This window comes from Seriola lalandi, unplaced genomic scaffold, assembly GCF_002814215.2.
Source record: "Seriola lalandi dorsalis isolate HSWRI2012SDOR001 ecotype SW California unplaced genomic scaffold, Sedor1 jcf7180002054581, whole genome shotgun sequence".
NCBI lineage: Eukaryota > Metazoa > Chordata > Actinopteri > Carangiformes > Carangidae > Seriola > Seriola lalandi.
In genome coordinates this window covers 319414-347269 of record NW_019525134.1, presented here as the reverse complement: position 1 = coordinate 347269, position 27856 = coordinate 319414, and the positions used below count along the sequence as shown (strand labels likewise).

At 42.7% G+C, this 27856-nt stretch overlaps 1 protein-coding gene across 1 annotated transcript in view; it reads right to left on the bottom strand.

Annotated features, from left to right (window-relative positions):
* Window positions 1-27856, bottom strand: part of LOC111663908 (unconventional myosin-XVIIIa-like) — a 57993-nt gene that overhangs the window by 20692 nt on the left and 9445 nt on the right. Inside the window, exons 3-21 of the mRNA XM_087177125.1 lie at window positions 19571-19658; window positions 19115-19221; window positions 18853-19029; window positions 18518-18728; window positions 18275-18417; window positions 17979-18079; window positions 17769-17832; window positions 17262-17406; window positions 14586-14756; window positions 13641-13731; window positions 13006-13198; window positions 11315-11401; window positions 8981-9119; window positions 8019-8178; window positions 7723-7909; window positions 6371-6596; window positions 6129-6238; window positions 4955-5020; window positions 3304-3432 (exon numbers count right to left, since the gene is read on the bottom strand). Of these exons, the coding sequence (XP_087033251.1) occupies window positions 3304-3432; window positions 4955-5020; window positions 6129-6238; window positions 6371-6596; window positions 7723-7909; window positions 8019-8178; window positions 8981-9119; window positions 11315-11401; window positions 13006-13198; window positions 13641-13731; window positions 14586-14756; window positions 17262-17406; window positions 17769-17832; window positions 17979-18079; window positions 18275-18417; window positions 18518-18728; window positions 18853-19029; window positions 19115-19221; window positions 19571-19658 (2595 nt within the window). The remainder of the gene's footprint in view (window positions 1-3303; window positions 3433-4954; window positions 5021-6128; window positions 6239-6370; window positions 6597-7722; window positions 7910-8018; window positions 8179-8980; window positions 9120-11314; window positions 11402-13005; window positions 13199-13640; window positions 13732-14585; window positions 14757-17261; window positions 17407-17768; window positions 17833-17978; window positions 18080-18274; window positions 18418-18517; window positions 18729-18852; window positions 19030-19114; window positions 19222-19570; window positions 19659-27856) is intronic.

Genomic DNA, 27856 nt, shown 5'->3' with positions numbered 1-27856 from the left:
TTTTGATTAATTAAATCAAATATGTTGGCAGCTAATTCCAAGTATTACACGATTTCCATGCTGCTTATGCATGAGGCTCTCTAGAAGCAGCAGATTATGGGCAAACCCAATTAGAGCAACACAATTCTCAGCATCAGGTACATTTCGCCCTGAAGGTACGCTCTATGACCAATTAGCATTTGTCACACAGTGAAAACCTTAACATGGACCGAAATGCAGCAAATCTGTGACAGAAGATTTGAACAGGTCTCACTTGTCATATTTAGTCTAAAATGAATAGGAAACAAAAAAAAAGATTATACTACATGAGCACCGTGGCTAAACATTTCGGTATTCATATCACATTAAGAGGTTGTGACAACTGTAAAACAGCATGATGGGAATTAGGATTGTGAGCCAAGATTAAGACAAAAACACAGTTCCAATGCTCTTCTTCAATATTCTACATATACAGTTATTTAATGTACAGTATGTGTAGGTTCATACGTCTGCTGACACTAAGACACCTGAGTGCTGCAGTATACAACTGTATCACCGTCTGATGTCACTTTGATCCCACACCTCAGTTTCTGGGGATTTCTTCAGCATGGAATCATGCCTTGCTAAAGGACAGCAGCTGAACCATCAGCAACATAATGTTTGACATGTCTGGCTTATATCATTACACTATCAAATGACTCTTCAATCCTGAAACACAAATGTGTTTCCAAGAGCTTTAATCTTAGCTGTCTGCATTAGCATGGACTTAAAAAATGGTTTCACATTATACAGAGAAATATTATGTATAGTATTAGTATTCATGTTTCTTTGATATCAAACGTAGGATTGCATGTTTCAAATGAAAAGGTAAATGTTAACATTCAGTGAGTGTTGCAATGAAGAGTAAGGTTTCAAATCAATAGCTATAGTATTACCAGACTAGCGTATTCTTGCTGCTTTACACTGCTTTTAATGCAAATAACTGAAAAAAAGGGAAAGAAAACATTTGTAGGAGACCTGAAGGACAAAACTCCCAGTGCAGCAAGAGCCTGCTGAGGCAAAATAACAGACTTTTAAAATGTCAGGTTGTCCCCTTGAGGAGACAGTTGAAAGAGGAGGGGAAAAAAACAAGAAAAAATGTGCTTTTGTCATTTAGTGTCACATGGGCTTGGCACAGCTTCACAAGGTTAACATGCCAGGAAATATCAATCAAAGGAACTTGTGTGACTCTCTGTCTCAACACTCTGTAAATCTTGTCTGTGGAGAGAAGGGGAGATGGAAATTACTCAATAATCCACCACAGCCCAGCTTCTGTTCTACAACTCTGGTGTTGACTGGCTGAATCAGTAATAATATAAACAGAATGAGATTCAGTGTGAAGTCTGTTCCATACATGTACCAGCTGGATAGCAATAAATCTAGCAAACTGTGTTGCAGCAGCATGTGACAAAAGGAGAAAGAAAGGGGAAACAAATCGGCTTCAGCGCCTTACTTCTGATTTCTCTTCAGTCGCTCTCAGTCATTCATTCTCTCATTTTTTCTCATGTTTCGAAAAAGTTAGAGTATTCATTTAAAGTAAAAATAATTTGTCCTCAAAATTTGAGATTCTTTCTATGTGTTTTATAGAGATACGTGAGTGAGTGTGCATGTGTGTGTGCTCTGCTGCCTGTCATTTTTTAATTATCCCACTGGGGATGAATAAAGTTCAGTGAATTGAATGGAATTAAAATGACAGATTTTTGAGAGAAACTGGGTTTGAAAGTGCTATGACAGTAATTTGCATTGACATGTACACAGTTTAAAGGGGCAGTATGTTAGTTCTCTCTGCCGCCAAACGCATCTTCTTGCTGGGAGCGAGTGGCGGTGATGGTCGCTTGCCAAGAGGTTATAATACACCCTCAGAGCAGCGCTACTTCTCAAGGGCAGACTACAGTGACTCACTGTTGGAACGTGAAGAGAAGGGTCCGGCTGGGCCAAGGCTAGTAGGTTAGCATGCTAACTTCAAAAACAAAAAGCAAAACAACAGTTGACATTGGTGTTTGTTTCCACCTCTGGAGACAGCTGTTAGCGAGTGAAGGAATGAAGTTTGATGCTGAACTCACAACAGCTGTTATTGCTAATGTTAGCTATAGCTCCTTTACACCACAACATCCTGCAGCTAACAACTGATAGTCAGTGGTCACCCTCATAACTGCATGTCACACCTTGCCAACCTAAATTGAGCTTGAGCACAATAAAACTTTGTCTTTTCATTACAGGTCCATGTGCAGAAGACAGCCTCTTGCTAATGGATTTTGAAACTGCACAGTTGCCTAGCAATTCTGAATGGTGCCTCGCTGTTGATTCTCTTCAAGTTTCTAGCAGATTATGAAGCATCAGGCTCCTAGCCCGCTTCATTGTAGGAATAATGTATGACCTTTGACCTTAATAAATAAATATATATTTATATAATACAAAAATTCACACACTCTCTTCTCCTCTTCAACCAATGTCCTTTACTACGGCAGATGAAAACATAATAGTTTTACTGACATTATACAAGTGAACAAGATCTCTACACTAACAGTATGTCGCAGTAGATGGAGACCAGTAACGCTGACTCTGTTTCTGCTGGTTCATCACTGCCCAACTGAGGCAGCACATTCACTTACAGTAAACAGTAATCACAGAGCGGGAGGACGACTGCAGGGTCCATACATCACAAGAGGACATGTGTGAGGTCCAGAGAGATGGACCCATCACACACTGGGAGGAAAATGAACGACGGGTGGAGCAGCATGTTTGATACTGCTGCATTTAAGGGGAGTGGTTTGATAAAAAAGCAACAGGAGCGGACGTGTCATTATCAAATATTCCCATGGGAAAGCCGGTTGGATGGATTACGGTACAGGACAATGGGGGAAGGGGCGAGAGATTTAGAGAACACATTTGTAATTAGCTGAAGATTTACAGCAGAGCTGGTTAGATCTGCCCCAAGAGCAGTGCAAACTAAAATTAGCTGTGAACAAGGAACTCTCAACTCCTGGTGGACTCTGAGGAAACAAGCCCTCTGGAGCTCATATTCTACTTTATTAAAAAAAAACGGCAAAGCAGCAAAATGGACCTTGATTGAATTGTGAGCCTCTGCAAGCACAACATTTAGCTTTGCATTTATAATTTGTGTTATGCGACGTATCAAAATTTACCCATTTCATTTTTTTCTCTTTCAAAAATTATAATTTGGGGTAAAATTTATGACAGAAAAAGATACTGTAAATATATCCTCTGTGTTTTCAGCTTGGACCAACGTTTGACAGAGCCTTTCATCTCAGCGTGACGTCCTACCTTTCTTTTCTTGAAGGCCTGCCGTGCCAGGTAGCCTCTACAGGCAGCTTGGAACAGGGTGAGATTACGCTTGGTCTGCTCATCCCTCTGTTCCTCCAGCTTAGCCAAAGTGCCAGCTCTGAAAAACAACTGGAGCACAACAAACACACACACACACACACACACACACACACACACAAACACACACACACACACACACACACACACACACCAGATCAAATTTAATTATTTGTAAAGGATGAAAAATGATTGAGAGATCATGTAATGCTTGTTTCAGCCATGGGGAAATTAGATTTAGAGGTCCTGCTCTGTGTGGAGCACAGCAGCAAAATAAAAACAGGAGTTAAAAAGTAAATAAGTGCACTGAAGCAGTAAATCAATAAGAAACAGTGTAATCCATGGACAAGTGAGTCTTATCTAAGTGCGAAAGCTGTGATTAAGTTATTATCTCGGACAATCAGCCTTGTCTGTTTCTAATCTGGGCCAAAGGTAAAACACAGGTAAACAGCCAACAGGAAGCAGATCACGTCACGGCCTGTCTACACCTCAGAGGGATTATACTGTGAATGCATTCTAGATATGATGGCAGTGAGCTATTAAAATGGATGGATGATGACAGAAAAACTGTCTCCAACCAAGGTCTCTCTGCACAAGTCCCATTGCTTTATGAATTACCAAATCTATATGTGACCTGTTAACAAAGCACGAGCTGGAAATGATCAAACAGCTTTAGCAGTAAATCTACACACCAGTAGGAGGAGTGATGCATTCACTGGCATCAATGGAAATTGCTTTTCAAATTGCTTAGCGGGGCTTCAGCTGAAGCTGTTTCGGCATCATCAAATGTATGTGGTACTTTCTAAAACGTACTGTATAAAACTATGCTTTTTTTATATGTGGCAATCACTAATGGCAGATTTGATCTGTTAAGAGCTTTGAATCCATTGCTGCAAGCTTGTTTGGGCCTGGTGTAATTGGCATGCAAGTGGGACAGGTTGCTAAGACACCAGTGGAATGCTTTGTGATGGCCAAATGTGCTTGTCTACTTCTGAGCCCAGTTCACACTCCAAAGTGCGGCACCATGTGAAGCTGCCTCCAAATCATTCTTGTGTCATGTGTTTTACACTGCACATATCTGGAGCATGAGTCCCACTGTTTTCTACATTATTGTTTCCTTTGATTTCCTTCTTGGCTGATGGCCACTTTTCCAGCTGATAGGATTAGACCTCAGTGTGCCAGCCAGTGTTTACTGTGATTACTTTACAATGGTCGTGGTGAAAAACAAAGAGAGCCATCAGTTGTGAGAATTTGCTCTAATGACCTGAAAAGAAAGAGGGAATTACGGTCACATAGTCGGGCAGAGCAGAGACATGCCTCTCAGGTAGCCATTGGCTAAAAGCCTTGGCAAATCTCCAAAAAGAGGAAAGGCAAACAAACGTCAAGGAAGAACGAGTGTACTGAAAGACACACTCCCCCAGACAGCCAGTGTCCTTCAAAAACATAGAAGAAGAGAAGGAGCTGTGTACTGCAGCTTTGTGTTTCCAGCTTTAAGAGAAGGGAAACTGGCAGCGAGTCACACAAACCCCACACAAAGGTTTGTACAATCATTTTAAAGCTGTGTATTGATTTGAGATGTGGTGCCATTACTCACTCTGCTCAGACCCATGTGGTAGCTGCTCTTCTCCAGGTCCAAGGACTCCAGTAGCTCCTCCACAGCCTGGGCAGAGGCACACATGTATACATGTACACACACACACACACACACACACACACACACACACACAGTCCTTCAACTGCTGCATCCAGTGGGAACTTAAACCGACACAGCAACAGTTCAGTAGTCCCAAGTCACCATCCTGAACTAATGGTACAGTGCAGTTTTCCTGACTGACTTCAGAAAGTAACAAAGGAAACACGGGAAAAGTTTGGTTCTCCAGAACCTCCCAACCCCAACAACAAACCAATTACAACTTGTCCCACACAATCCACCTGCTTCTGGCTTATTCCTCATGATCCCCTTGTGGTCTTGCTGCGTTTGCAGCTTTGAACATACATAGTCTACGCAGAGGAGCACCATCGGCCAGCGGGGAGCCACTCCTATCTATCAGCCTGGGTATACTGTGGGTGTATTATTGTCTTAGCCTCTTCTCTCCACTTGAGCCCCCAGCCTGAAACACCACATCTAGATTACAGCAGAAAAGGTTTGCCATGAGCACTGAGGGGCTTTTGTTTGCCAGTGTTTCCACAGAAACTCAGCCCCAATACACTGACACAGGGGAAAAGAGCTTTTCTCCCCCTTAACACCATTCTTTCACTCTTTCTCTCATTTTCTCTCTAGAAACAAACTTTTATTTTTATTTTTCCCTCCACTGCACTTCAGCTCTTGCAGAGGAGCAGTGCAGAGCACACCCTCACTGATGGTTGACTTCTTAGACTAAAACTCACACCAGGTTTCCTCTAAAGCTTTTTCACAATCATTATTCCTGAATTTAAAACAAAAGCACTAAAGAGCTGAAGCGACTGTCAAAGCCTCAGGGGAAACGAGTTTCCAATGCCCAGATGACAAAGGATGGAGAGTACATCTATCTGAATGTTATTCTGTAGCTCTGAATGCAGTGAAGCTGATCTGCCTCTTTCACTGGCATGATACTGATGAGGTTAAGTTGATTAGATCATTACAATAGCTCTGACGAATGCAGGTTTATTTCTCTGTCAGTTGGCTGCTGACAAATCAGGGGCAGACGTAATGAAGCTGCCTCTTCACAACATTAATCTTCACTGTGCTGGGCCACTGGCAGAGCTGTACATTTCACTGATTGACTTACTCTCCTCTCGTCCTTCACTATGTAATTCCTCCCGTGCTTCTTGGTGAGGTGCGGCGCCAGCACATCAAAGCGCCGCCGAAACTCAGAAAACACCATGTGATCAGGGTAACCTGTGAAGGTCAGCATTGGATAACAACATTACATCCTGCAAATATTTCTACACACTGATGGGTTGGGGTTATGGACAAGGAGGTGTGTATTTCTAAACCTGTCTTTGGTTGTTATTGAAGACGCTCCCTCACCTTGCCTGTAGATCCGGAGAGAATCGAGCAGCTTGGAGCCACGCAGCTGAGCGCGGAGCAAAGCTACATCTAGCTGCATTAAACCAGGATCTCCGCTCTCCCCCTGAGCCTCACATTCCCCTCCTTTGTACAGGGATCCACTCAGAGCCTTCAGGGCGTCTGCTTTGGGTAAGAGGCAGTGAACAAAGTGAATCCTGGACCTGCGCACCATGTCAAGGAGAGCGTCCTGGAGAAGACGGAGAACAGTCAAGAGAGACTAGTTGGAACAGGCCAATGTAATGACGTATATAATCAGGAGATCAACTTCTTTACTTTTCCTTTTACTGTTGACTGAAAGTTTGTAAAGAATTCTTCTCCTTTAACATCCACATGAGTTAAATCTACTTATTCTGTATAATCATGTTTCTCAAGCACTTAATACCTTTATGACAAATGCTGGAAGACAGATGATACATTTTTATTTTATTATGTGTGTTTCTTTATACTGTATAAGTTTAATGTCAGTTCCATATAAGGCACATTTCTTTATAAGGCTTTCATTTCCTGACTTTTGTTGAGAATCACACATTTTCGATTAAAAACTAACAGTCCATATGTTCATGTTGGACTATGGGATATTATGGTTTTGTTTAACCCTTTCCCCTCTCCTGGTTATTGCTACTTTATCTTTAAGAACCAGGTTTAAGAGCACAGAGCTCAGTATCCCTCTGAATTTCACACTTCACAGTTTACATCCATAACCGTTCCATATTTCACCAAAATTCATTTGCCATAAACATGATGTAAACATGATGATATGCAGAATTTGTTAATGGCATGACACTGAAAATGTAATCTGGGGTTTTGCGGAATTATTTCCTATCGATATTCCAATCAAGCAATGTGGTTGGAAGTTCAATAGCTGCAGAGCTGTTCTCATAGCACACTAACACCAGGCTAATATGATTTTCAGATTTATCTCAGGCTGCAGCCCAAACACTGGCCTTCATCCCATCCATTTCATTTAAAGCTGCATCAAGCCATTTGTGACTGTTAAGCAGATTCAAAAATCTACAGCTATGAGTCTTTTTATATTCCATCTGTCCAGCTTCTACAGTTGAACTGGTGGCATCGAATAAACTGAGCAGCGTTGAATCTCGGTGGGCGTAGCAGTACTAGTACATCACAGGGACTCAGCTGTGTTAATGTTAACAGTGTTACTAATGGAGCTTCAATAGTTTAATGTCTTCATTTTCTAATTAAAGATCGACCAGCTGGTGTAGTCACACGTCCAGCTCCCTGCTGAGGTAATAGTGGACAAACTTCTAAAAGAGACGCTTGACTGGCTGATTGGCTCCATCCTCTCCTCTCACCACTTGAAGCTTTATCTGGATGCACAAGGACTTCTTCTTGATAGCAGCCACCCCAGTGGAGAAGGTCTTTCTCATGCTGGTGGCCCGTCGCAAGGACAGCTGGGAAACACCTTCAAGACCTGCAATGGAACCGGACAAAACGGTGGCTCCAGCCGCTCGGGTCATGAACAGTGAGCTGATGATCTTCCTGCAAGAGATACAATCCTTCAGTGTGAAGCTCTGTAATAATCCACTACAGTAATATTTAATGTCCATGTCCCCAAAGATCAGACTCCTCCTGCATGTGCGGTTCTTACTTCTGGGAGTCCTGCAGGAGGCTCGTAGCGTTGGAAGAGGCAGGATTCTGCTTGGCGTAATTCAGCCACCCAAAGACGTCGTACTCCACCCAGTCGGTCCCATGACTGTGACCAAGCAGGAAATGCTTTTCCTTTTCACTCTTCAAGAGGAAAGTGTGACCTGATGTAAACGTAGGAGGCACTGTCAGATCCGCTGGCTTGTTGTACACACACATACAGAGAGAGGACAAAAGTATACGGTCTGCATGAAGGGTCTCCTAACCTAGTTCTTATGGACCCCATTAGTCTGTCCATGCAATTTTTCTGTGCAATGTTTAGATCCCTGGTATTGTATTCTCATTATTATGCAGTGGTCTTCCTCAAATATGATCTGGTGGAGTATCAAAGAGATCACAGAGACAACCTCTTTTCTTTCCTGGTGTCTTTTTAGAAGCTGCCACCTTGGCAAGAGTTCTCCAGGTTGCCAACAATGTACATAGAGAGGATTTCTATCACACAATTACAGTAATACTGGTCATCGTGTTATATAGTGCATTGTGTTGGTATGAGGAGCATATTCTCCATGTTACAATACAGTGTACTGATACAAGTCTCAAAGAAGTTCAACAACACGTGGAAAAATATCTATCTAAAATGAAACTTCTAACAGTTGGTAAATATTGAAAGTATAGAGAGTGTCGAATGTCTCACAAATCACAAATCTCACAAACCATCAGAAATAGCAAATTTCATGCTACAACAACAAAGATGAAAGTTGTCAACATCATTAATATGAATATAACATGCATTATATTCAGATTAAATATTCATATTAGGTCTTTTTATTTAGAAGATTGTAATTTTCTGCCAGTTTCTTTAAAGACCATGAGAACGCTCGCAATGCTTTGTATTAGCTGTGTGTGTGTGTGTGTGTGTGTGTGTGTGTGTGTGTGTGTGTGTGTGTGTGTATGTCCTCTCCTTGCCTTTGCTTTCGCCCTCAGCAGGTCCATAGTAGCTGAAGAGACGTCCCAACAGTGTTTCCTCTGACCCCCCTGGCTGCAGTGCCTCCTCCTCCATCAGCCACAACAGGCCACGTGCCTCCTCTGTCCGAACTGTCCGCACCTGTGATAAAAACACGAATACACACAGACACACACACACACACACACACACACACACAAAGGTCAGAACTCTTGTTGTTGTTTTACATGAGCAGAAATGACTGTCACTGAGACTAACAAAGACTGAAGCTTTTTTATGTCGGCCTCTAAAACGATTCCTAACAGTCCCCATACATTACAAAAACCTAGAGAGTACAACACAGAGTACAACAAGTAACAAAGCACATCGCTACAAGGACATTTAGCTGACTATATTTAATGAGAACATACAGACGGATCAAAGGATTTTCAGCCTTTACTGTTTATCCTGCTGGGTGCAGAAAAAAAAGCAAGATACAGCTTCTAATGAAACTCTGGCCTCTATAGCCAGAGTTTCATTAAATATTAGCTGCTCTCCTTAATGTCAGTAAAAGAAGTTTGCTGAATGTTTCCCCAGTATGAGTCAGTTGTCACAGGCCTAATATTAATATTAGCCTTGGAAATTAAACTTTCAAAAGCATTTGTGGTCTATGTGCCCTTCAGCAGTTGCTACAATAATAGCACTATCAATTTAGTGTTTCCTTATAATCTAAATGGAAATAAAATGAATATGAGGAGTAGTGGGGGAGAAGTGATTAAAAAGTAATACAATTAGTATTTTAATTAGTGTGAACACAGAAAATAAAATAAAACCCACTCCACCACCGGTGATCATGGAACAAGAGCTTGGGAAAGGTTTGTGTTTCCTTCTTTTGGGACACCAGTCACGTAAATGTAAACGGGACCTTATTGGGCCGTGCAGCACACACATTAGCATCAGTAGCATATGTTTAACCTGTTACCAGACACAAGCCCAGAATAGAATGATTACTGTTCTTCATCCTTTTCATCACTGTCATATGTCTGTGATGAGAAGGGTTTTAATTTTACAATCAAAAACAGATACTGAACCAAAGTTACTGAGGCACAAACATGATAGAAATTCAAGGTTTTTTTTTTACATTGCCTAGTTTTTCTGTCATAATATCATTTGTGTGGAAAAGACTTTGGAGTCTGAAGCAATTCTGTTTCAACAGCTGTTGACGTGATACGAGGATCAATCAAAGCTTTGTTCAGAGTCCTCCGTCTTCAATCAGACTCAGAGCTTTCAAACATTGTACAATTTGTCCAGATGATGTGAAGACTGAGTCCAGTACAAACCAAACACCCCTAAAGTACTGAGGCCAAAGCATCACGCGGGTTCATTTATGTTTCCAGAATCAAACGGCATTCATACTTACATACACACAAACCAAAGGTTTGTAGAATGAGTCATAGTTGTTCCAGTCCGCTCTAAGGTAACCAGCCTGGTAAACTAATGCCTGAATGCACCCTGGGAACCAAATCCACAAAACCAAGAACTGTTTAAGCAGCTATCTGGAAGTTACACTGGAGACATCCTTATCAGCAGTGCACACTACACTGGCTGCAAATACAACACAGTATCAGTTTGGAGGAGACATATGACATCTATGAGGCTTGAGCATTAAGGCGGTTTGTGATAACGGACATCTGGGCTACAACAGAAAAAAAATCATCCGACAGTGAAAGAAAATCTTTGATCAAAATGTCTTTTCCTTCTAAGCGGCGGATCTCCAGAGTTGACTTTAGAAATGACTTGAAGGAATCAGTGTTTTTTTTTCCCCTTTGGTTTGTATTGTGATGTACAACAGTTCACTGCTTCTGATGACGTTCCCATTACAGTGGGGACCATTTTAAAAGTGCAGCACTCAAATCAAACGCCTTGGAATGATACCAAAGTGATCTACGACTCTCTAAACTCTGCCATTTCTGTTTCCATGGTGCACATCACAGGCTGTAAAGGCCAAACATTGATTTTCTTTCTTGAAGTCAATTCTCTAACCTTTCTTTTCCTGCTGCTTCCCTCTCTTTCTAGCCTGCCAAACAGCACCATTCAATATTCAAAAACTCACATAAAGAACAAAAAGAAAACATCTAATGCTTAAACCTGATATTCATTGTTGAATACAAACAGGGTGCCCAGAGAGCACTGTGTGAAAATAGATCATGAAAGGCACGCAAGTCCCTCAGCTGTTCAGAGAAGCAGTTATTATACAAATACCAGATTTATACATGAAAATGTCAAGAAAAAATAAGTGACTGTGCAAGTCAGAATAGAGTGTAATGTTAATAGAGACAATAAAGCATTGAACTCACCAGCGCTTGGCTTGAGGCTTGGTCTACCACTGCCACAGAGAGAGATGTGCTGGGCTCTGAGTCGTCTAAAGCCAGCTCTATGTTCTCCTGCACGAACACACACAAGCAGGTTTATGGGAGATGTAAAAAGATGAAAAAATGATTTTCCTTATATGATTTATTCAGTATCTGATATAGACTTCAGCATGCAAGGCTGGTTAATAGCTTTCTATGGCTCTACACTGATATGTTTAATCAAGGGGGGTCTGACATATGTGTCATGTAGGTGTTAATGTACATGACAAGGAATAAAAACCTTCTTCTCAGTGCATTTAAATGGGACAGTTACCTACAGTGTCTAAAGACACCCCCTGATCCCGTGAGTGCTCTGAGACACCTGTGACCCCCGCGCACATGGATGTTGATTTCAACAAGGAATCCTGGGTCACACGTCTAATCGATAATCAATGGATGAATCCTGTCAATCATTTGCTGTTTCCAGCTTCTCAAATTTGAAATTTTATTTAATGTCAAAGCAGGTGTTATTTCCACGGGTTTTTATGGATATTAAAAAGTAATTCATATTAAATGTAAGAAAACCAAAAGCATCAACAAATCTATTGTAAGAACAAGAACGCCTGGCATTTACTGAAGCAGCTTTTCCTATAGGTAAATGGAAAAGCTAACAGATTTCATTACTGCTGCAGATGACAACATTTGCGGAATAAAGTGGAAATAATAAAATAATAAATTACCTACACCAGAGCAAAACAGGCATCCGGCAGCTCACAGTAACTACGTGTATGATGCACAGGAAATGTGGGAAAACGTTGGCTGTGTTAATAGTGTGGCCGTGACAGATGCCAGTGTTCACGCTGACCGTGTGTAAGTAGCCTGAGTGATTCTTGTTCTCTGCTGAGGAGAGTCAGTGCGCAGAGGAAACACTATAGCTATCCACTCAGCTGCAGCACGCAATTTGAAAACATAAAGCATATCCCTGTTGTGTGTCTCACAGTTTAACCTGCCTGTCACTGCCACTATTGATACTGTGTGCTGTTTCAAATGAGTTTGACCTAGTTTCCAATGACAGTTTCACAGCTTGTTATATTTTCCAGATGTTCCGAAAAGAGAGAATTACACTACACAAATTTATGCAATACTTAATTTCACTCAAAAATCCCTTTCTCCCAGGCAGAGGATGTGGGTGGGAATGTGGGTGGGAATTCCCAGGATCCTTCTCCACAGTATTAAAGTAATATAATCAGGATCTCAGCTCAGCTTTAGTGTGCTATCAGCTGAGCTCTGAATAAGAAGAATGCTTCTCAGATCAGAGTTGGGACAAATATAAGGTGTAAAAATGTTGAACTCTCTGTGGCCAGTTATTGTGGCCCAGCCCTGCTCCTTCATCACAGCAGCAGCACCGCTGTGCAGGTGGGCGTGTCTCCCGACAGCAGTTATGAGTGGCTTTACTTTGATCTCTGCAGAGGAGGTGAAGACTGGCATCACTAATGAGGCGGTCTAACACATGAACTACTTTGGCTTGTCACAGCTTGTGACAGGTGGGAGGGATGGCGTATCTGATGTGTGAACACATACACTATTGGAGTTGATATATTGGTGAGAAAGCAGCAGACAAAAGATACAGGGGGAGGAGAGACAGTGAGAATGAGGCCACATGTATGCCCAGTGCACAACACTTCACATATCCTCACTTCTTTGTATCTCTCCAACTCCTGAACAAAGGTGCGCTGGTAGAAGAGGGTTTGCAGACGCTCCTGAGTGTAGTTGTGGCAGAGGTCCTCAAAGGTTGCGCCGCACTCACGCTTCGCCAGCCTGGGGTTTTGAAAGCCTGGTGTGTCCACGATGAGCAGCGAGCACAGGGAGTTCTGGCTGGATTTCAAGGCCCTGAAGCACCCAGGACACACACACACAAACACACATGTACACACAAACATTAGCACTTTGAGACAATGTTATATTGATTACATTCACTGCATATAACCCCTAGCTTTAACCTTAGCTCTCTCCACCACATCCCTCATTGTAACCTTCACCAAACATGATCCAAAGTCTGTCCTACGACTGAAATCCAACTCCTACATTACAAACAGTCTCTTATCTTCCTAAACCACCCATCCAACCCATTACAATCCTACAATTAAACCCCCCAAAATTATGGTAATGTAAATTTTATCATATAATTTTACTCAAGATGTCAAATATTATTAGTTAAAAGGAAATATTCATAAAGCACAAGGCATCCACACATTTCCACTAGATAATGGTGCAGCCAAAACCATGACGTCCTCAATTTGACACAGCTTCACTAAACTACTGAGATACTAACCGGTTTATTAAAGAGATGAGGATAGTGAAGAGTTCAGAGTAAAGCCCAGATGCTACAGCTTCTAAACACTCCATGGCTGTTGCCTTGGATCCTGGTATGAGAAGCAGTCAGACACAGAACAATCAAAAACAGTCAGCTCGCAACAATCTCATCTGCAAACAACATGACACCAGGAGAATGAGAAGAGGACATTCTGTTTTTGACTGAAACAACAGTCAGTAAATTTGCTTCGACAAGGATGTACTAGTACATTTGAGCACATTATGCCCAAAGGCATAAAGTATTCAAACTGAGTCTGAAATTGTGTCTGTAAAGCAGAGTCATTTAGGGACTCAGGTGTTTCCGAATCGGTCAGATCAAACAGCTCATACTCATGTCTGTGCCTGGCGGCAATGGCCACCTGTTAGGTTCTCCTAATTCAGTCCACTATCACACAAAATAGTGAGTTTATGGTGCTTGGGGGTGCATGTACGCGCACACACACACATCTATGACTATATGCTCATGTGTGAGGGCAGATAGAGGGAAGGTGAAACGGAGGTCAACTCTGCCCATCCCTGCTGTCATAGAGTTTTAACTGCATCCTCCTGCCCTTCAAAGTATGTCGCAGTCCTGATGGTAGTCAGAAGACCTGCACGTATGAAAAATCAATGTGAGGCAATTATGATTTCAAGGACAATGAATGAAGAGTGGAACCAAAACTGCTTGTCCTTACATAGTGTGTGCACTTATCTGTCAATAGCCATTGTAAAGCTGTGGTATTCATTACTAAGATAAGCTTTACTTTCTCCAGAGCATGCAATTTCCCTCAGGTGATGAGCAGAAGCGAATGTGTGTGTGCGCAAACAGAGTGAAAGTGACAAAGAGAAAACGGGGGGGGGGGGGGGGGGGGCTGTGAGAAATGAAGAAGAAAGAGTCTGTTGGTAAATGTGGTGTGTGGAGTACCTGCATCTGCTGTGCCATTTTCGTCAGAAGCCTGGCGGATGGTGCTGGCTCTGGGCAGGGTGCCCTTGGCCTGGTGCTTGAAGATGGAGGAGGAGAGCTCCTCCAGGGTGCAGCCCAGCAGGTAGGCTGCCTTCTGGGCCCACTCATGACGTGCAAATTGTTTCCTGCCAGCTGAGACACATGCATGAAAACGTCCATTAGCCCTTCTGCCAACTACTGCAGGCACACGGCTAGCCTGGTAGCTTTGTGACAATCCTGTCTGTGACAGTGCGGGATTATGTCTCTGGTCAAGCTGACACTGACACAGCTGGCGAGGACAGAACCAAAAGCATGCTGAAAATACTTTGAATATTGAAAAAGAGATAGTCAGCATCTACAAGTAAAAGCTTCTATTGTTTAATGTTGAGAAAATGTCTGAAGCTGAAGTAATAATTGCCCATTTTATCATGTTTAGAATGAAAGCAAAACTTATCATTAGTGGGGACACAATTAATTTATTTACATAAAGACCTCTGTCAGAAAAGACAAGTTTCTCTTTAATCTACTGGCTGCTGATGGAAACATGCAGATATGAGCACAAACTTCCGTTTTAATCCACCATGAAGTGGTATCTTCTAAGACATGAGACAGAACCTGAGGGATTTCACACAGAGAGTAGTGGGCTCTATCTGTCTCATCAGCGCTGCAGAAGCCCTGCACACTCTTCATGATGATAAGCAGGATGGAGGGAAGACAAGCAAAGACATTTAAATATTTGCTTTGATAGATATTCGCCACCACAGCTATTTAAATTCTGGTAAAACATCAAAGAAGAAATTGGGTTTTCCAATATAATTGAATATTACTGAATAAATCATTAAGAAGTTCATGAGTCTCACAGACAAAAAACTACATACGTACAACACGTGCACTTAAAAAGCACCCAGACTCAGTGTGGTAAGCCTTTTTATAACTGCACTAACCAGACACAAGTGTTGACAGTACAGCACACACAGAGCTGTTTCCGCTGGTGCTTTTAATTAGTTCTGTTGGATTAGAGACCATTGCTGCCCTCTTGTGTCTCACTGTGAAGCTGCCAGTGAACGGCCTTTATGTACTTTTTATATTGTGTGGTAAAATACAAACTCAGTCCTGGCAGCAGAAGCATATTTTTTTAAAGGCGTGGAGTATTTTCAAGACCACGAGACAAAATTTAATTGAGGTCAATTCTTGGTCATAACTTTTATCCCATCAGGCATTGTTTCTTCATGGGAACCACAGGAATCCCGAGTCCACAAGTCAACCAGTGATTTTCCGATCGGAACAAAGTTGTTTAGGGTCTGTATTCCCAACAGCAGATGCTGCGCAGGACAATATTCATAGCTGTAAATTTTAAAAACTGTTCCTGGATTGTGTTACGCTGCCATCAGAAAGATTGGCAGCCAGCTGGAGGGAATCACTGAAGATACTTTGGCAAGCAATTCTGCAGTGTGACTGGCAATTACAGCGCTGAGAGTGAAAAATGAACAAACATATCAACAACAGAAAATACAGAGATGCTGCCACTGCTACAACACAGTCCGCATGAGTTTCATGTTGCATGTTATTTTAATACGCCGTGTTTGGTAACCGCTTCCAAAGCACAGAAAACTACACATCAGGTTAACTGTAATGTCAGTCATATAAAAATATTTTTGTAGGTAGATGAAGATTCCTTAGTTGGACTTTGACTCTGCCAATCAGTTCTGCACTGAAGAGAGTTGAAATGAATAAATACAGAGAATCCAAACTTCTGCAGCAGCAGCAGCTGCAGCAGCAGAAGAAGAAGAAGTCATTTTAGATTAGAATAAATAACGACTTTTAAATCTCTGTTTGGACAGACATTTATTAGAAAAACATAAATAATTCCATCCTTGAAAAGCCAAAGGGCCCTTCATATTTAGAAATAAAATATGACTAATACTAAACTCACCCATCATAAAAATCTTTTGCACGGCTCCAGCCTTTTTAAATGGCACATATCTAATTTTAAAATGAAAGTCAAATGCTCTGTGAGAGGCATATCTATTACTTTACAACTACAATTAAAAAAAACAATCAGACTGACTGATGTTAGGTTTCATCAGACTCACAGCTTCAGAGACCAGAACAAATCCCTGTGTTTAAGAGCAGTTGCCTTCGGTTGTCTGATGCATTCTTCTATTGCAGATGAACCTTTGTCAGACCTTAATGTCACTATGAGACTGATTTTTCTGTGGTTGTGCTTCAACAGAAATCTATGTCAGCTCTAACAGCAGCCCAAACTACGGAGACCAGATGCTGTAGGATGAATCTGTGGCGATGAATCCCGTCACACCCTGATCCCAAAATGTTCCTGCCTAAATTTTTTATTTTGAGCTATAGATCAATGAGATGGAGGAGTCCAACAACCTGCACACTGACTCTTTTAAAGTGCAAATGCATAATTCAGTTATCTGAATTACAGCTGTCTTGTATCACACAGAGGATGTTACCTACAGTGACATAAAGCAGGCTTTACATTTCAGATATTACACAGAGTTATTAAAATGATTTCTGCTAACAGGTCATTTCAGACCACTTTGGTGATTTCATCATGTACTGTAGTGTGTGTGTGTGTGTGTGTGTGTGTGTGTGTGTGTGTGTGTGTGTGTGTGTGTGTGGGTGGGGCTCTCGTACCTTTAGTAGCTCCGGCAGCTCCCAGATGGTAAATGGCCCCGAGGACGAGCCAGAAGGCTCTTTGCTCATCACCACTGATCCCCAGAACCTTCATGGCTGCTTGGAGCTTAGAAAACTGCTGGGAGGCGCGCTGCTTATCTTCAGTCTGACAGGCAGCACATATATGATAATCAAATCAAATTCTTACTGAGCTATCAATCATAAAATGTGTTAATGTAAGACATCAAATTATAAGTTCAAACACCATTGAAAAATCTCAAAAGCAAAACTTTCAAAATACAATTTCTGACCTTTTGTCATTTGTACAGTTTGTATGTGTTGTAAAGTTAACAGTAAACTGTGACACAGCTGGCCGGTGTTGATCAAGTGATTTGTTTTATCTATGTACAGTCTACTACTGGACCAACACACAACATGCATCAATATAAAAGTCACGTTAGACATTGAGCTTTATAAAAGGACACAGTTTCCAATCCAGGCCTTCTACATTTAACAGGTGTTATTTACCTTTGTCTGAGGCAGGATTCCAAAAGCATTGTTCTCAGCAAAGTGGTTGAGGTGCAGCTCAGTTCTGATGAACAACAGAAAAAGCCATCAACATCTCTCATGTCTGTTTTCATCTGCATCAGTAGAATTAGGAAGGAAATCAGCCCCATTCTCCAAAGGCATTAAGGAGCATTAGATATCATTGCAATACATCAGTGTATTAACCCTGACCTGAGAGAGCTGTCTACTCCAGCCATCAGGTAGTAAAAGACATTGAAAGTGGACTCTCCCTCTGGTCTTCTGGTCACCCTCATCTTCTCCAGCAGCATGGTCTGTGAGGCCAGAGCAGAGCGGACAAGATCATTCATTATAGACAGTGGAAGTCAAAGTTAACAAATAACAAAGCCTGCTGGAGAAAATCTATACGAGTTCACGACACTCTGTCTTGAGATCAAAGATGATAGGAGTGGGAGATTTGGTGAAGCAGTACCAGTGATTTAAAGAGCTAAATATGTGGTTAGTTGTACCTGGATAGAGGCTGAGGTCACCAGACCCGCCTGGTCGAAGTCCAAGGAAACAATATGAGAGAAGCGACTAGCGTTCCCGTTCATACAGGTGGAGGCATTTCCAAACGCCTCCAGAACAGTGTAGACTGCCTGCCATTTCTCTGCTGCAGACCACAAACACACACAGACATTTGTAGGAGCTCACAACAACATGCAGTCAATTTTTATTCTTCTTATTTAGTGTTTGGATCCTTTCAAACCTACTGGAGAAGGTTTTGTTGGTGCTGCCAGCGATGGTAATCAGGTACTGGATGATGTGTTGACAGTTGGTGGTCTTGCCACTGCCGCTCTTACCCAGCAACACAATGGACTGATCCTGGCGAGTTGTCAGGAGGTTTCTATAGGCAGACTGCGCCATGCTGTAAATGTGAGGGGCAGTGTCCTCCCTCCTGCAGCCCTTGAACATTTGCATTACCTGGAAAGACAAAGGGACAGTGGAGGAGGGGAGTGGTTATACACAGTGACTATCTCTGTAGGTTTATTCTCCGCTCTCATATTCTGCAGGAGATGTGTCAGTATATGCACAGGCTGCAGCCTACCTTCTCAGAGTACATTGAGGGGGCACTAATGGGGTTAATGACCACCATGTTCGGCCCAGCGTGGGTGTGCACCAGGTTGCCGCCGTACCGCTGCCGCAGAGAGTGCATCACACTCGACTCGTTCAGATACTGCAGAGAGGCCAGGTCCTCAACTCGGTCGAACATTGGAGGGTTTGCCTAGAGGTCAGAGTCAAAGGTCACTCCACTCGAGCAGAGCCATTGGTAACTGATGAGGTTCAGAGTTGAGCTGATGATTAAATACCTTCTCTACATCGTCTTCATCCACATCCAATAAAGATCCGTCACTCTCCAGGCGGATTTTCACCTTCCCCTCTGGCAGACTGCCTGCCTCTGTCTTCAGGAGAGTTGCTGCATCGCCACAAAGTGTTGAGTTAATTTATCATGACATACCATCTCACCCTGAGTGCATCTTATCTTACATGTCTGATAATGTGTGGCAGCTGTATCCATTTTAATAACTTCTAAGCTTTATTAAAACTAAACAAGCATTCAGTGTTAAAACGTGGTTAATCTAATTACACACAGCCCTAGGTAAAATGGAGTAGATTATTCAGGTGCTCTCTTTTAACGTCAAAATCATTCTGTCTGCTTCAGACACCCACGTCTATAGTCTTTCAATCACACGTCAGACAGCAGCGCTGCAAAGACACTGTGGAGAATTCACTTTAGAAACAGAGAAAAAGAAGTTTTTACTAACCCAAAGAAAATCCATCCTTGTGGACGAGCCATACTTTGTCGGTGTTATACCAGGCTCTCTCTGCTGTGATCTGCTCCTCAGTCTTTCCCTGTTAGAGCAGATCAACAGTCAGTGCCAGATCAAACTGTATAAACTGACCTTTACACATTCAAGAATACCACTGTTTTATTATCACACCAGAAAACTCATAATGACTATGATCAAACTTCAACGCCAAGCACAACACACCCACACACAGACACACACAAAAACACAAGTTTTGGAGGACTGCACAGAAATACAGTAAACTACTTTAAATACAGCATAATAAAGATTGGACAAGTGCTTTTGTACTTTCTCCCTGTGTTTGAGATGTGTTAACTGTTGAGTCGATCTACTTCAACAGGTAGAGCCACAGGGAAGATGAATCCTGGACTTTCTTGGTGCTGGGATTAAGTCACTAACTGCTGGACCATCCTCCCATCCCCTTCACCAGTTCATCACACACGAAAACCACAAAACACACACACACCACTGTGAAACATGAGAGGGACACAAACACAACTACAGTCAGGTGTCGCCATGGCCAGACCTTCGCTGCAGCGGAGTGCGCTGCCTGGAGGATGGCCACAGGGTCTTCAACCAGCTTGGACTGGAGAAGGGAGGAAGCAGAAGTCAGCGGAGACGTCAGCCTTTGTTTAGTGATGGATTCGACAGCTAAACGTTGCAGTTTCCAAGCTCTCAATCGAGGACATGCAAATTATGGGCAAGGTGAAAAAATGTAATGAGTGAAAAACGTGACAGAGAGCACTGCAGCGAGAACACCAGCTGTCGTCTCAGGTCAAAGTCAGTCAAGCAGCCGTCGCGTGAGTGAGGCGTTCAAGAAATTCACCATAAAAGAATTAGAACACTAATGCATTAATGAGCAGGGATTACAAAGTGCATTAAAGTACAGTGTGTTGGTCTATGGGCACAAAATTCACACTTAACAAGATCGGTAGCACAGTAAGGTAGAAAAGCCAGACACCATGCAGCCAAGTGTGCACTCCTGTGATGTAATGTAACAGTCAATTCTCATGAATCTAACCATAGAGATCAATGGTTAGAATAATATAATATACAAAGATACTGGATCACTTCGCTACAGTCCAGGCCCTCGCATGAACCCAGAACTGAACCTCAAAGAGCAGCGCGGGACAAAGACGAGCAGGCACAGACAAAATAGGGCAGAGAGGGGTCAATAGAGGAGAACAAGCATAGATTCCAGCTCTCCACAGGCGAGGGAGTACGCAGAACTCACGGTTGAGCAGCCTGTACCTGAGAGGATTTGTGGCCTCTGGCACGCTAGCCATGCAAACAGCAAAGAGGACAGCGGCAAGCCAGGATCCAATGACCCGCAGAAAAGGAAAGGCAGAGACATGGGACATCATTTAAGACAACGGGAGACAAGAGTGAGGAGAAGGAATAACAATAACAACAAGTAACCAGACACTGCCAAAGTAATCACAAGATGCTGTGTGCTCCTCTCCACCTGACAGAAATAAAGAAATTAAAACTATAGAGAGGAAAAGGAGAAGCAGGAGGAGCTAAATCTGTCACTAAAGCTGTGTAAATCCATCATCAGAGGTGTAACAGTCAACTGCAACAGGCAAAGAATTCATGCTGTTTTCTTTTCTGAAATAAAAACATGTTACTAATAAGTCACATAGAAAGTTTCATCCATACACCATTCATGGGTCCACAGCTGGAGATTTATCAAACTATCCACAGATATTTTCCTCCTCAGTATTTTATAAACATTCAAGTTATTCTGATATTTCCAGAAGGCTTATTTTCTCATGAAGTGACTCTGTAACTTGTGAGTCAGAGAAATCCTCTCTGAGCTCTCAAAGCGTCAGATTTCACAATGCGTGGCCAACAGCCCAGCAGGGGACCCTGTAACTGAAACCTAAGGCAGAGGGGACAGCATGGGACAGCCCCACACAGTTCCTCTATCTGGGGATGCAAGCACTTGACTCAGGCTGGTCACAGGGTTGGTAAAGCATGGAAGGTGCAAACCAGACAAACTGAGGGAGAGACATGTTACATCGCTGCCGTTGACGGTGAAGATCCTCTTCACACGCTTGTAATCCTCCTCGGACGGGATCAGCTCTGGGACCTACGGTTGCATATCGGGGCCGGAAATTGCAAAATGAGTGAAGAAAGGTAAAGTCAGTGATCCACAGGTGACTGCTCTGATTGTCCACTTCAGACAAACTGAACACTGAACCAGCACTTACAAGCATGCTGTGAAAAAACATGTCATGCTTTTGAATGTGAGGAACACACTGTTGCGTGCAGCTCTGCGGGAAGATAAAGACACACCTGTTGTTTGGGTGCAGACTGGGCCTGGGGCAGAGCGACAAGAGACGGCTTACCAGTGAGGACCACGGGGGGACAAGATGTCTCCTTCACCTTTACACAGTGAATGTAAATATTCACAAACACACAGACACACAGAAACAGAGACGGAATTAACATGGGAAGATTTCGATGAGCGTGATTGATTGATGATCGATACAACCGACAATTGATCCTAATAATTACATTTTCCAGTTAATCCAATCAGGAAATGAGTGAGTAAAATTAATAAAGAAACTGGATCATTTAGCGCTGCCGCAAAATAATAATGTCTGTGGCTGTCAATACTTATTTAAGCTACAATGATTTTTTTTTAAACTAATTAAACAAGGAATTTAGTGTTGAACTGTCGTACAACAAAATCTAATTCTAATCTAATAATCTAATTATTATTGTTTATTTATGATCAACTGTTATCATTATTATTATTATTATTATTATTATTATTATTATTATTATTATGACCATCAACAATGAGCTAATGGACGCATGAACCTCCCCTAGGGGATAAATATAGCATCTATCTATCTTCTAACAAGGAACTACATCCAAGGAATCTGAGACCAGCACCTGAATTTAAACCATCAAAACTTCTACAGCTTCGGTTTGTGGTTGTCTGCAGCTGTCGCACTTTAATAATAACAATAATTCTAGTTTGGTTCTTATTAGTTATCTTTCAAGTGCTGCTAAAAACTGTTTAAATCATTATCTATTTTTATTTTTAGATGACAGTAAAGCCATGTACGGACATTACAGTGTTAATCTCAAACTGTATGTAATATGCTTAAAGTCAGAATTCATCAAACTTCAACAAAACACATTACGACAGACTGATTTTCTCCAGAGATAATTCAGTTGTGTTTAAAGGTAACGGCTGATGTCAACAACAGAAATATGCTTTTTGTCACAGTCTGTTGGTACGTCACTATGTGAGAGCTGAAATAAGTAGGCGGCACAGACCTCCAGGAATGCTGAGTCACACACAAATGTTCAGTGGGGTCCACTTTAAGTGGTCTCAGCTGACATCTTGATCCTGCTCTTAGTATCTAAAACCTGAATCTCTCCTCAAAGCAGCAAAAATGCACATATCTCTAAAATCAAATCCCTGGCTCTCTTTCCAAACACCCAGCTGTTCTGATCTCACCTCACATCTGCTGATAACATTTCAGACAGAACGCCAAAGAAGCTAAATACAGCACCAATCATGATGTTGTCTGGGGAGACAAAAGGTTTCGTTCTGTAAGTTCAAGCATAAACACTTCATATTCAGCTGAAGCTGAATTTAATCATCCATGTATCAGCTACAAGCGACACATGGTGACATGTGACGAAGTGGGATTCTGGTTCTCTGATCAACTGTTATGAGGAAAACAATGTTTAACTGAAAATAACTACTGATGTTCAGTCTATAAAAATATTATTTTATCCTCATCCTGATTCCTTTCTTTGAAAACATGAAGCTCCTGCCTCAGTGGTCCACACTGCAGCAGACAGAGCACAGCTTCAAAGCTCCGTCTGCAGAAAGTGGCAGTAATGAGTCCCAGTTCAGTGCTCACAGACAACTCCTACTGACCGGACTAGCAGAGTGTGGGCCACAAGCACAGCCTTATACCCACTGATGACGTCTGATCATGAGCTGCTACATGTTCCCTGCTTCGCTTCACTTGTTCAGGGCAGCTTCATTAGATCAAGACTCGTTTTTGTCAGAAATCAAAGAGCAACTTGTGCTTTAGAGAAAGTGTAAAGTTCCATTCATTTTATCCAACAACAAACAAAGATTAGATGTCCCTGATTTATAATACCAGCTGTAATAAAATGTCACCATCTACGCTGTAGTTGAAGACAGTCACATCATGAGGTGTCAGGGATGTGAAGTGTAGTGTCACACAGCATGCTCCACCCTGAGGTTAGTGAACATGCACTTCTCCTTTCACTCAGTACCTCCGGTTTCTTTACAGCGAATGTACGAGGCTTTGGGATGAACCCTGCGGGGGGAGCCAGGGGGTCTGTCTTTGGGACGTGGATGAATCCTGGAGGTCTTGCAAGGGGATTCTGTTTTGGCGGCAGAGGACTGGATTTTCTGGCAGGAATGAAACCAGGCGGAGGACTCAAGAGATTCTGTCTGGAGACAGGGACAAAACCAGCAGGCGGGGCCAAAGGGTCCGGTTTGGGTGGAGGGATGAATCCACCTGGAGTGGTGAGGGGGTTAGACTTTGGTGGAGCAGGGTTTGGTGGTGACATAGGTGTAGGCGCAGGTGTGGATTCGACCTCCTCTGTTTTTTCCCCTGTAGGTTTTTCCTCCTCTTCCTCCACTTGTTCTTTCTCCTCTTCTTTCAGGTCCTCCTTGCGGTCCTGGGTGCGGGTGCGAGGCCGGTGCTCCTTGGTGCGACTTCTGCCCATTAGGCTGGTCAGGCCCCTGGAGATGTCATCCTTGTCCTCCCCAGCAGCTTTAGTGGGTTTGGGTACAGGCCTGGCAGCCTCAGGACCAGCGGGCTGGTTCTGCTCCTCCGTCCCGGAGGGAACCACACGTCTAACAACTCTTCTTACAATCCTCACCACCTTTTTACCACCAGAACTCTGCTCCTCACCGGGGGTGTCCGATCCGCCCATGGCAGCGTTACTACAGGAAGCTTCGGCTGTTGATGCAGTTGACTGTGGACCACTTCCTGTGTCCTGCCCAGGTGTAGTGACTGCCTGCGGCTGACTACTATCTACATCAGACTGGATACAAACAGAGGACGGCAGATTATTCCCACACTGTAGCTGATGTGGAAGATGTCAGCAGCTGGTTCTGGGCTCAGAAACTATGCACAGAAGGTTATCCAAAATGGCTTCATATCAACTTCTGTATTTCTATTTGTGTTTCTTAAAACTCTCACTAAAGCTCACGTGTGCAACCACTCGGGTTAGTGTATGCAATCTGATTGCTTGAATTTGAACACTGGAGCTTATTGACAAACGGCCTGAGACAGGTCTTAGGTGGTCTGAGTTTAATGAGTTGAGCGCATCCAGACCTTGTAATGGGTTTATTCAGAAATAAAATGAAAGGTACCTTGTGGAGTTTTAAGCCACTAGGAGGAGTATGGACCAATGTTTTTATGAGTGGGTCTGTGTGATACATCTGTCATTGTTTCACAGTATTCTGCTGATCGACAGCCACAAAGACAGAGAGGACGACTACAGAGTAAACATGGATATAAACCATGCATCACATACACTTTTTCTTTTTTTTGGCTTTGCAAAAATTTTCAACCTACACTTCATTGATCATTATGAAGCTTAACAACAGATTGTATGAAAGACTATTCAAACACATGCAGGTGAGTCAACACTTACATCTGGCTTGTTCTCAACTTTAACCTACACAATAAAAAGCAACACAAAAAAATCAAACCAGAGATTCAGATTAAGGTTTTTCTCCATCAACATGAAAGGAGCATTTCAAAAAATTAACAAGCAACAAGATGCAGATACAAACTGTAAGGCAAAAAGAAAATCCAGAAAAGCAAGACTTCCCTTTTGCTCCCAGAATGAAAAGCGTGATTTGTATGCCATGGTGACTGGCCAGAAGTCATGGAACAAGCTGGGCGGCAAGGAGAATAAATATATGGAATGATGAGAGAAAGAAAGAAGAGACAGCCAGGAAGAGGAGGATGGACTGTGCAGAGCGACGAAGAGCGGGAATGTAGGGGTGAGCGATGGGATGCTGTGAACTTGTTTTCTGCACACAACAGGTCAAACACCGATAGGGCAGAGGGACCATGCAGCACTGAGAACAGAACACATGAACAACAGAGTGAAATACGTGGTTTGATGGTTTCTTCACACAACAACAGACAAGAGTGAAACATGGAGACGAAGCTCTGGTGAGACTTTCACTGCAAACAAGAGTCTTTACTCACAATCAGTGTTATTAATTACATGCGGCTGTTATTATAACTGTGCATTAAGACCTGCCCGTCACCTCAATCAGCACACAACAGTGTTACATACAACGCTAGTGATTCAATCAGAAAACATGACACAACACAACTCAGAGAGCAAAAACATTAAAGTCAGTCATGTAAATGATCGATGGAGAGAGGGATAAAACATCGTACACATCAATACATTTAACGACCGTCAAACATGCCACTTGATCAGACGCCCGTCATCACTCTTCATTAACAGCCTCAGGTCAAAATGGGCCTTTTACTCAGTGAGCAAAGTGAAGTGCGCAGCAACATGTTTCACCATCTCTGGCCCCGCTTTCATCAGTCGCTCCTATAAATAGTTTGAGCAGCAAAGGAGGCCACTCTGAGACGCCATCAGTGCCCAAATGGAGCTGGTAAGCAGAGTATGTACACCACGAGCAGATCACACTGCTCACACACACACACCGTCCACCAGAGGCCGAGCCCATTACCTTCTCTCCAGGCCTGGTTAACCTTCCAATCCTCACTCTGTCACTGGAGCAGCGCGGTCAGGGCCAAAGGCAGGTCGGGCCTGGGTCTGCAGAGAGACACACTCACTAGTCCTGAGTGAGTGGGACTTCAGGGGCGGTGTCACAGTCAGCACAGCATGGTAAAGCTGTGGTCTGAGAGGTGGAGGAGGGTAATATGAGAGGGGCTGGGCAGGGAGAAAGAAGAGGGACAGCTGCTGATATACACAGGGGCTATTAATAGAATTTGCATAACCACATCAATTACCACTGCCACTTCTCCTTTCCCCTCTCTGCTCCTGGTGACAGGGAATCAGAGGCAGTTTCTCATCAGGTGCTACACAAAAACTTTTACTTAAGGGGAACACAAACACTACAGGTAGGCAATTTAGAGCAGAATAGAGAGATGATACAACGATCCTCTGACCAGCTCAGCGCTAAGTATCGATGTTCTGCTCAGAACAGATTTCAAACTGAATCAAAGCTCATTTAATCTTCCATCTCCTCCACAATCACAGGATGTGTATGAAAAGTGTCCATTTTCCCTCCATGCACTTCATGCACACACAGAAATACTAGAGTATAGACGTGTTTATCTATGGCCACAGCATGTCTCCAATATTTGTTTTAACCACAAGAGGGAGCTACTAAACTATCTATTTGTTTTCTGTATGCCACACAAGCTTCTTCTCCGGTGCACTACTGACCTAAATTCAAGATGTTGTATTGTTCTCTGGTTAATACTTACAAGAACGTAGCACCAGGCAGAGGACTACCATACAACAAATAACACTGCTTTCATGTGTATCTGTAGTCAAGTGTAAATCGGGATTTATAACGTTTTGCAATGACACAGAATATTAAAATGATACTTCTGTCTTAGTTAAAACAAAAGGTTTCTTTACTCAGCTTCAAATGAAAGCGCTGTCATAACTGCATTGCTGTAAAACCAGTTAGGTAGAAGCACATGTCAGGGTGAGTGGCCTGCAGGAAGGCATTCAGCTCAGCGGTCCCGGGAGTGGAGTCACAAACACGGAAATGTTGCAACAGGCTTGACTGGGCAGGGATGAACTAATCCAACCTTCCCCTCCCTCATTAAGAGTTTCATCCATCAAACAACCGGCTCAGTGACAGTGACAGCAAGATGTCTGTTTAACTGTTTTATCCAGAACCACCAGAGCCAAATGCACCTGTGACATTGAAATGTGTAAAAAATAGAGCTTTTCTAAAAACAAACAAAAATCTACAATCTGATATCTGAAGTCATGTATTCTTCACAGTTCACATGATACTAAGCAATATGCAGCCCGAACACCGAGCCGAGCTGGTCCCTCTGTCACAGTCTGCTAATCCCCAGAGTTAGTTACTGGGACACAGCAGCACGTCGACTGTTGTCGACACATGGTTAGTGCAGACAAAGATTAAGGACTCTATACACTGTAAACACTGTGATTCTGACCCGCTTAAATCTCCCATAATATGAAATC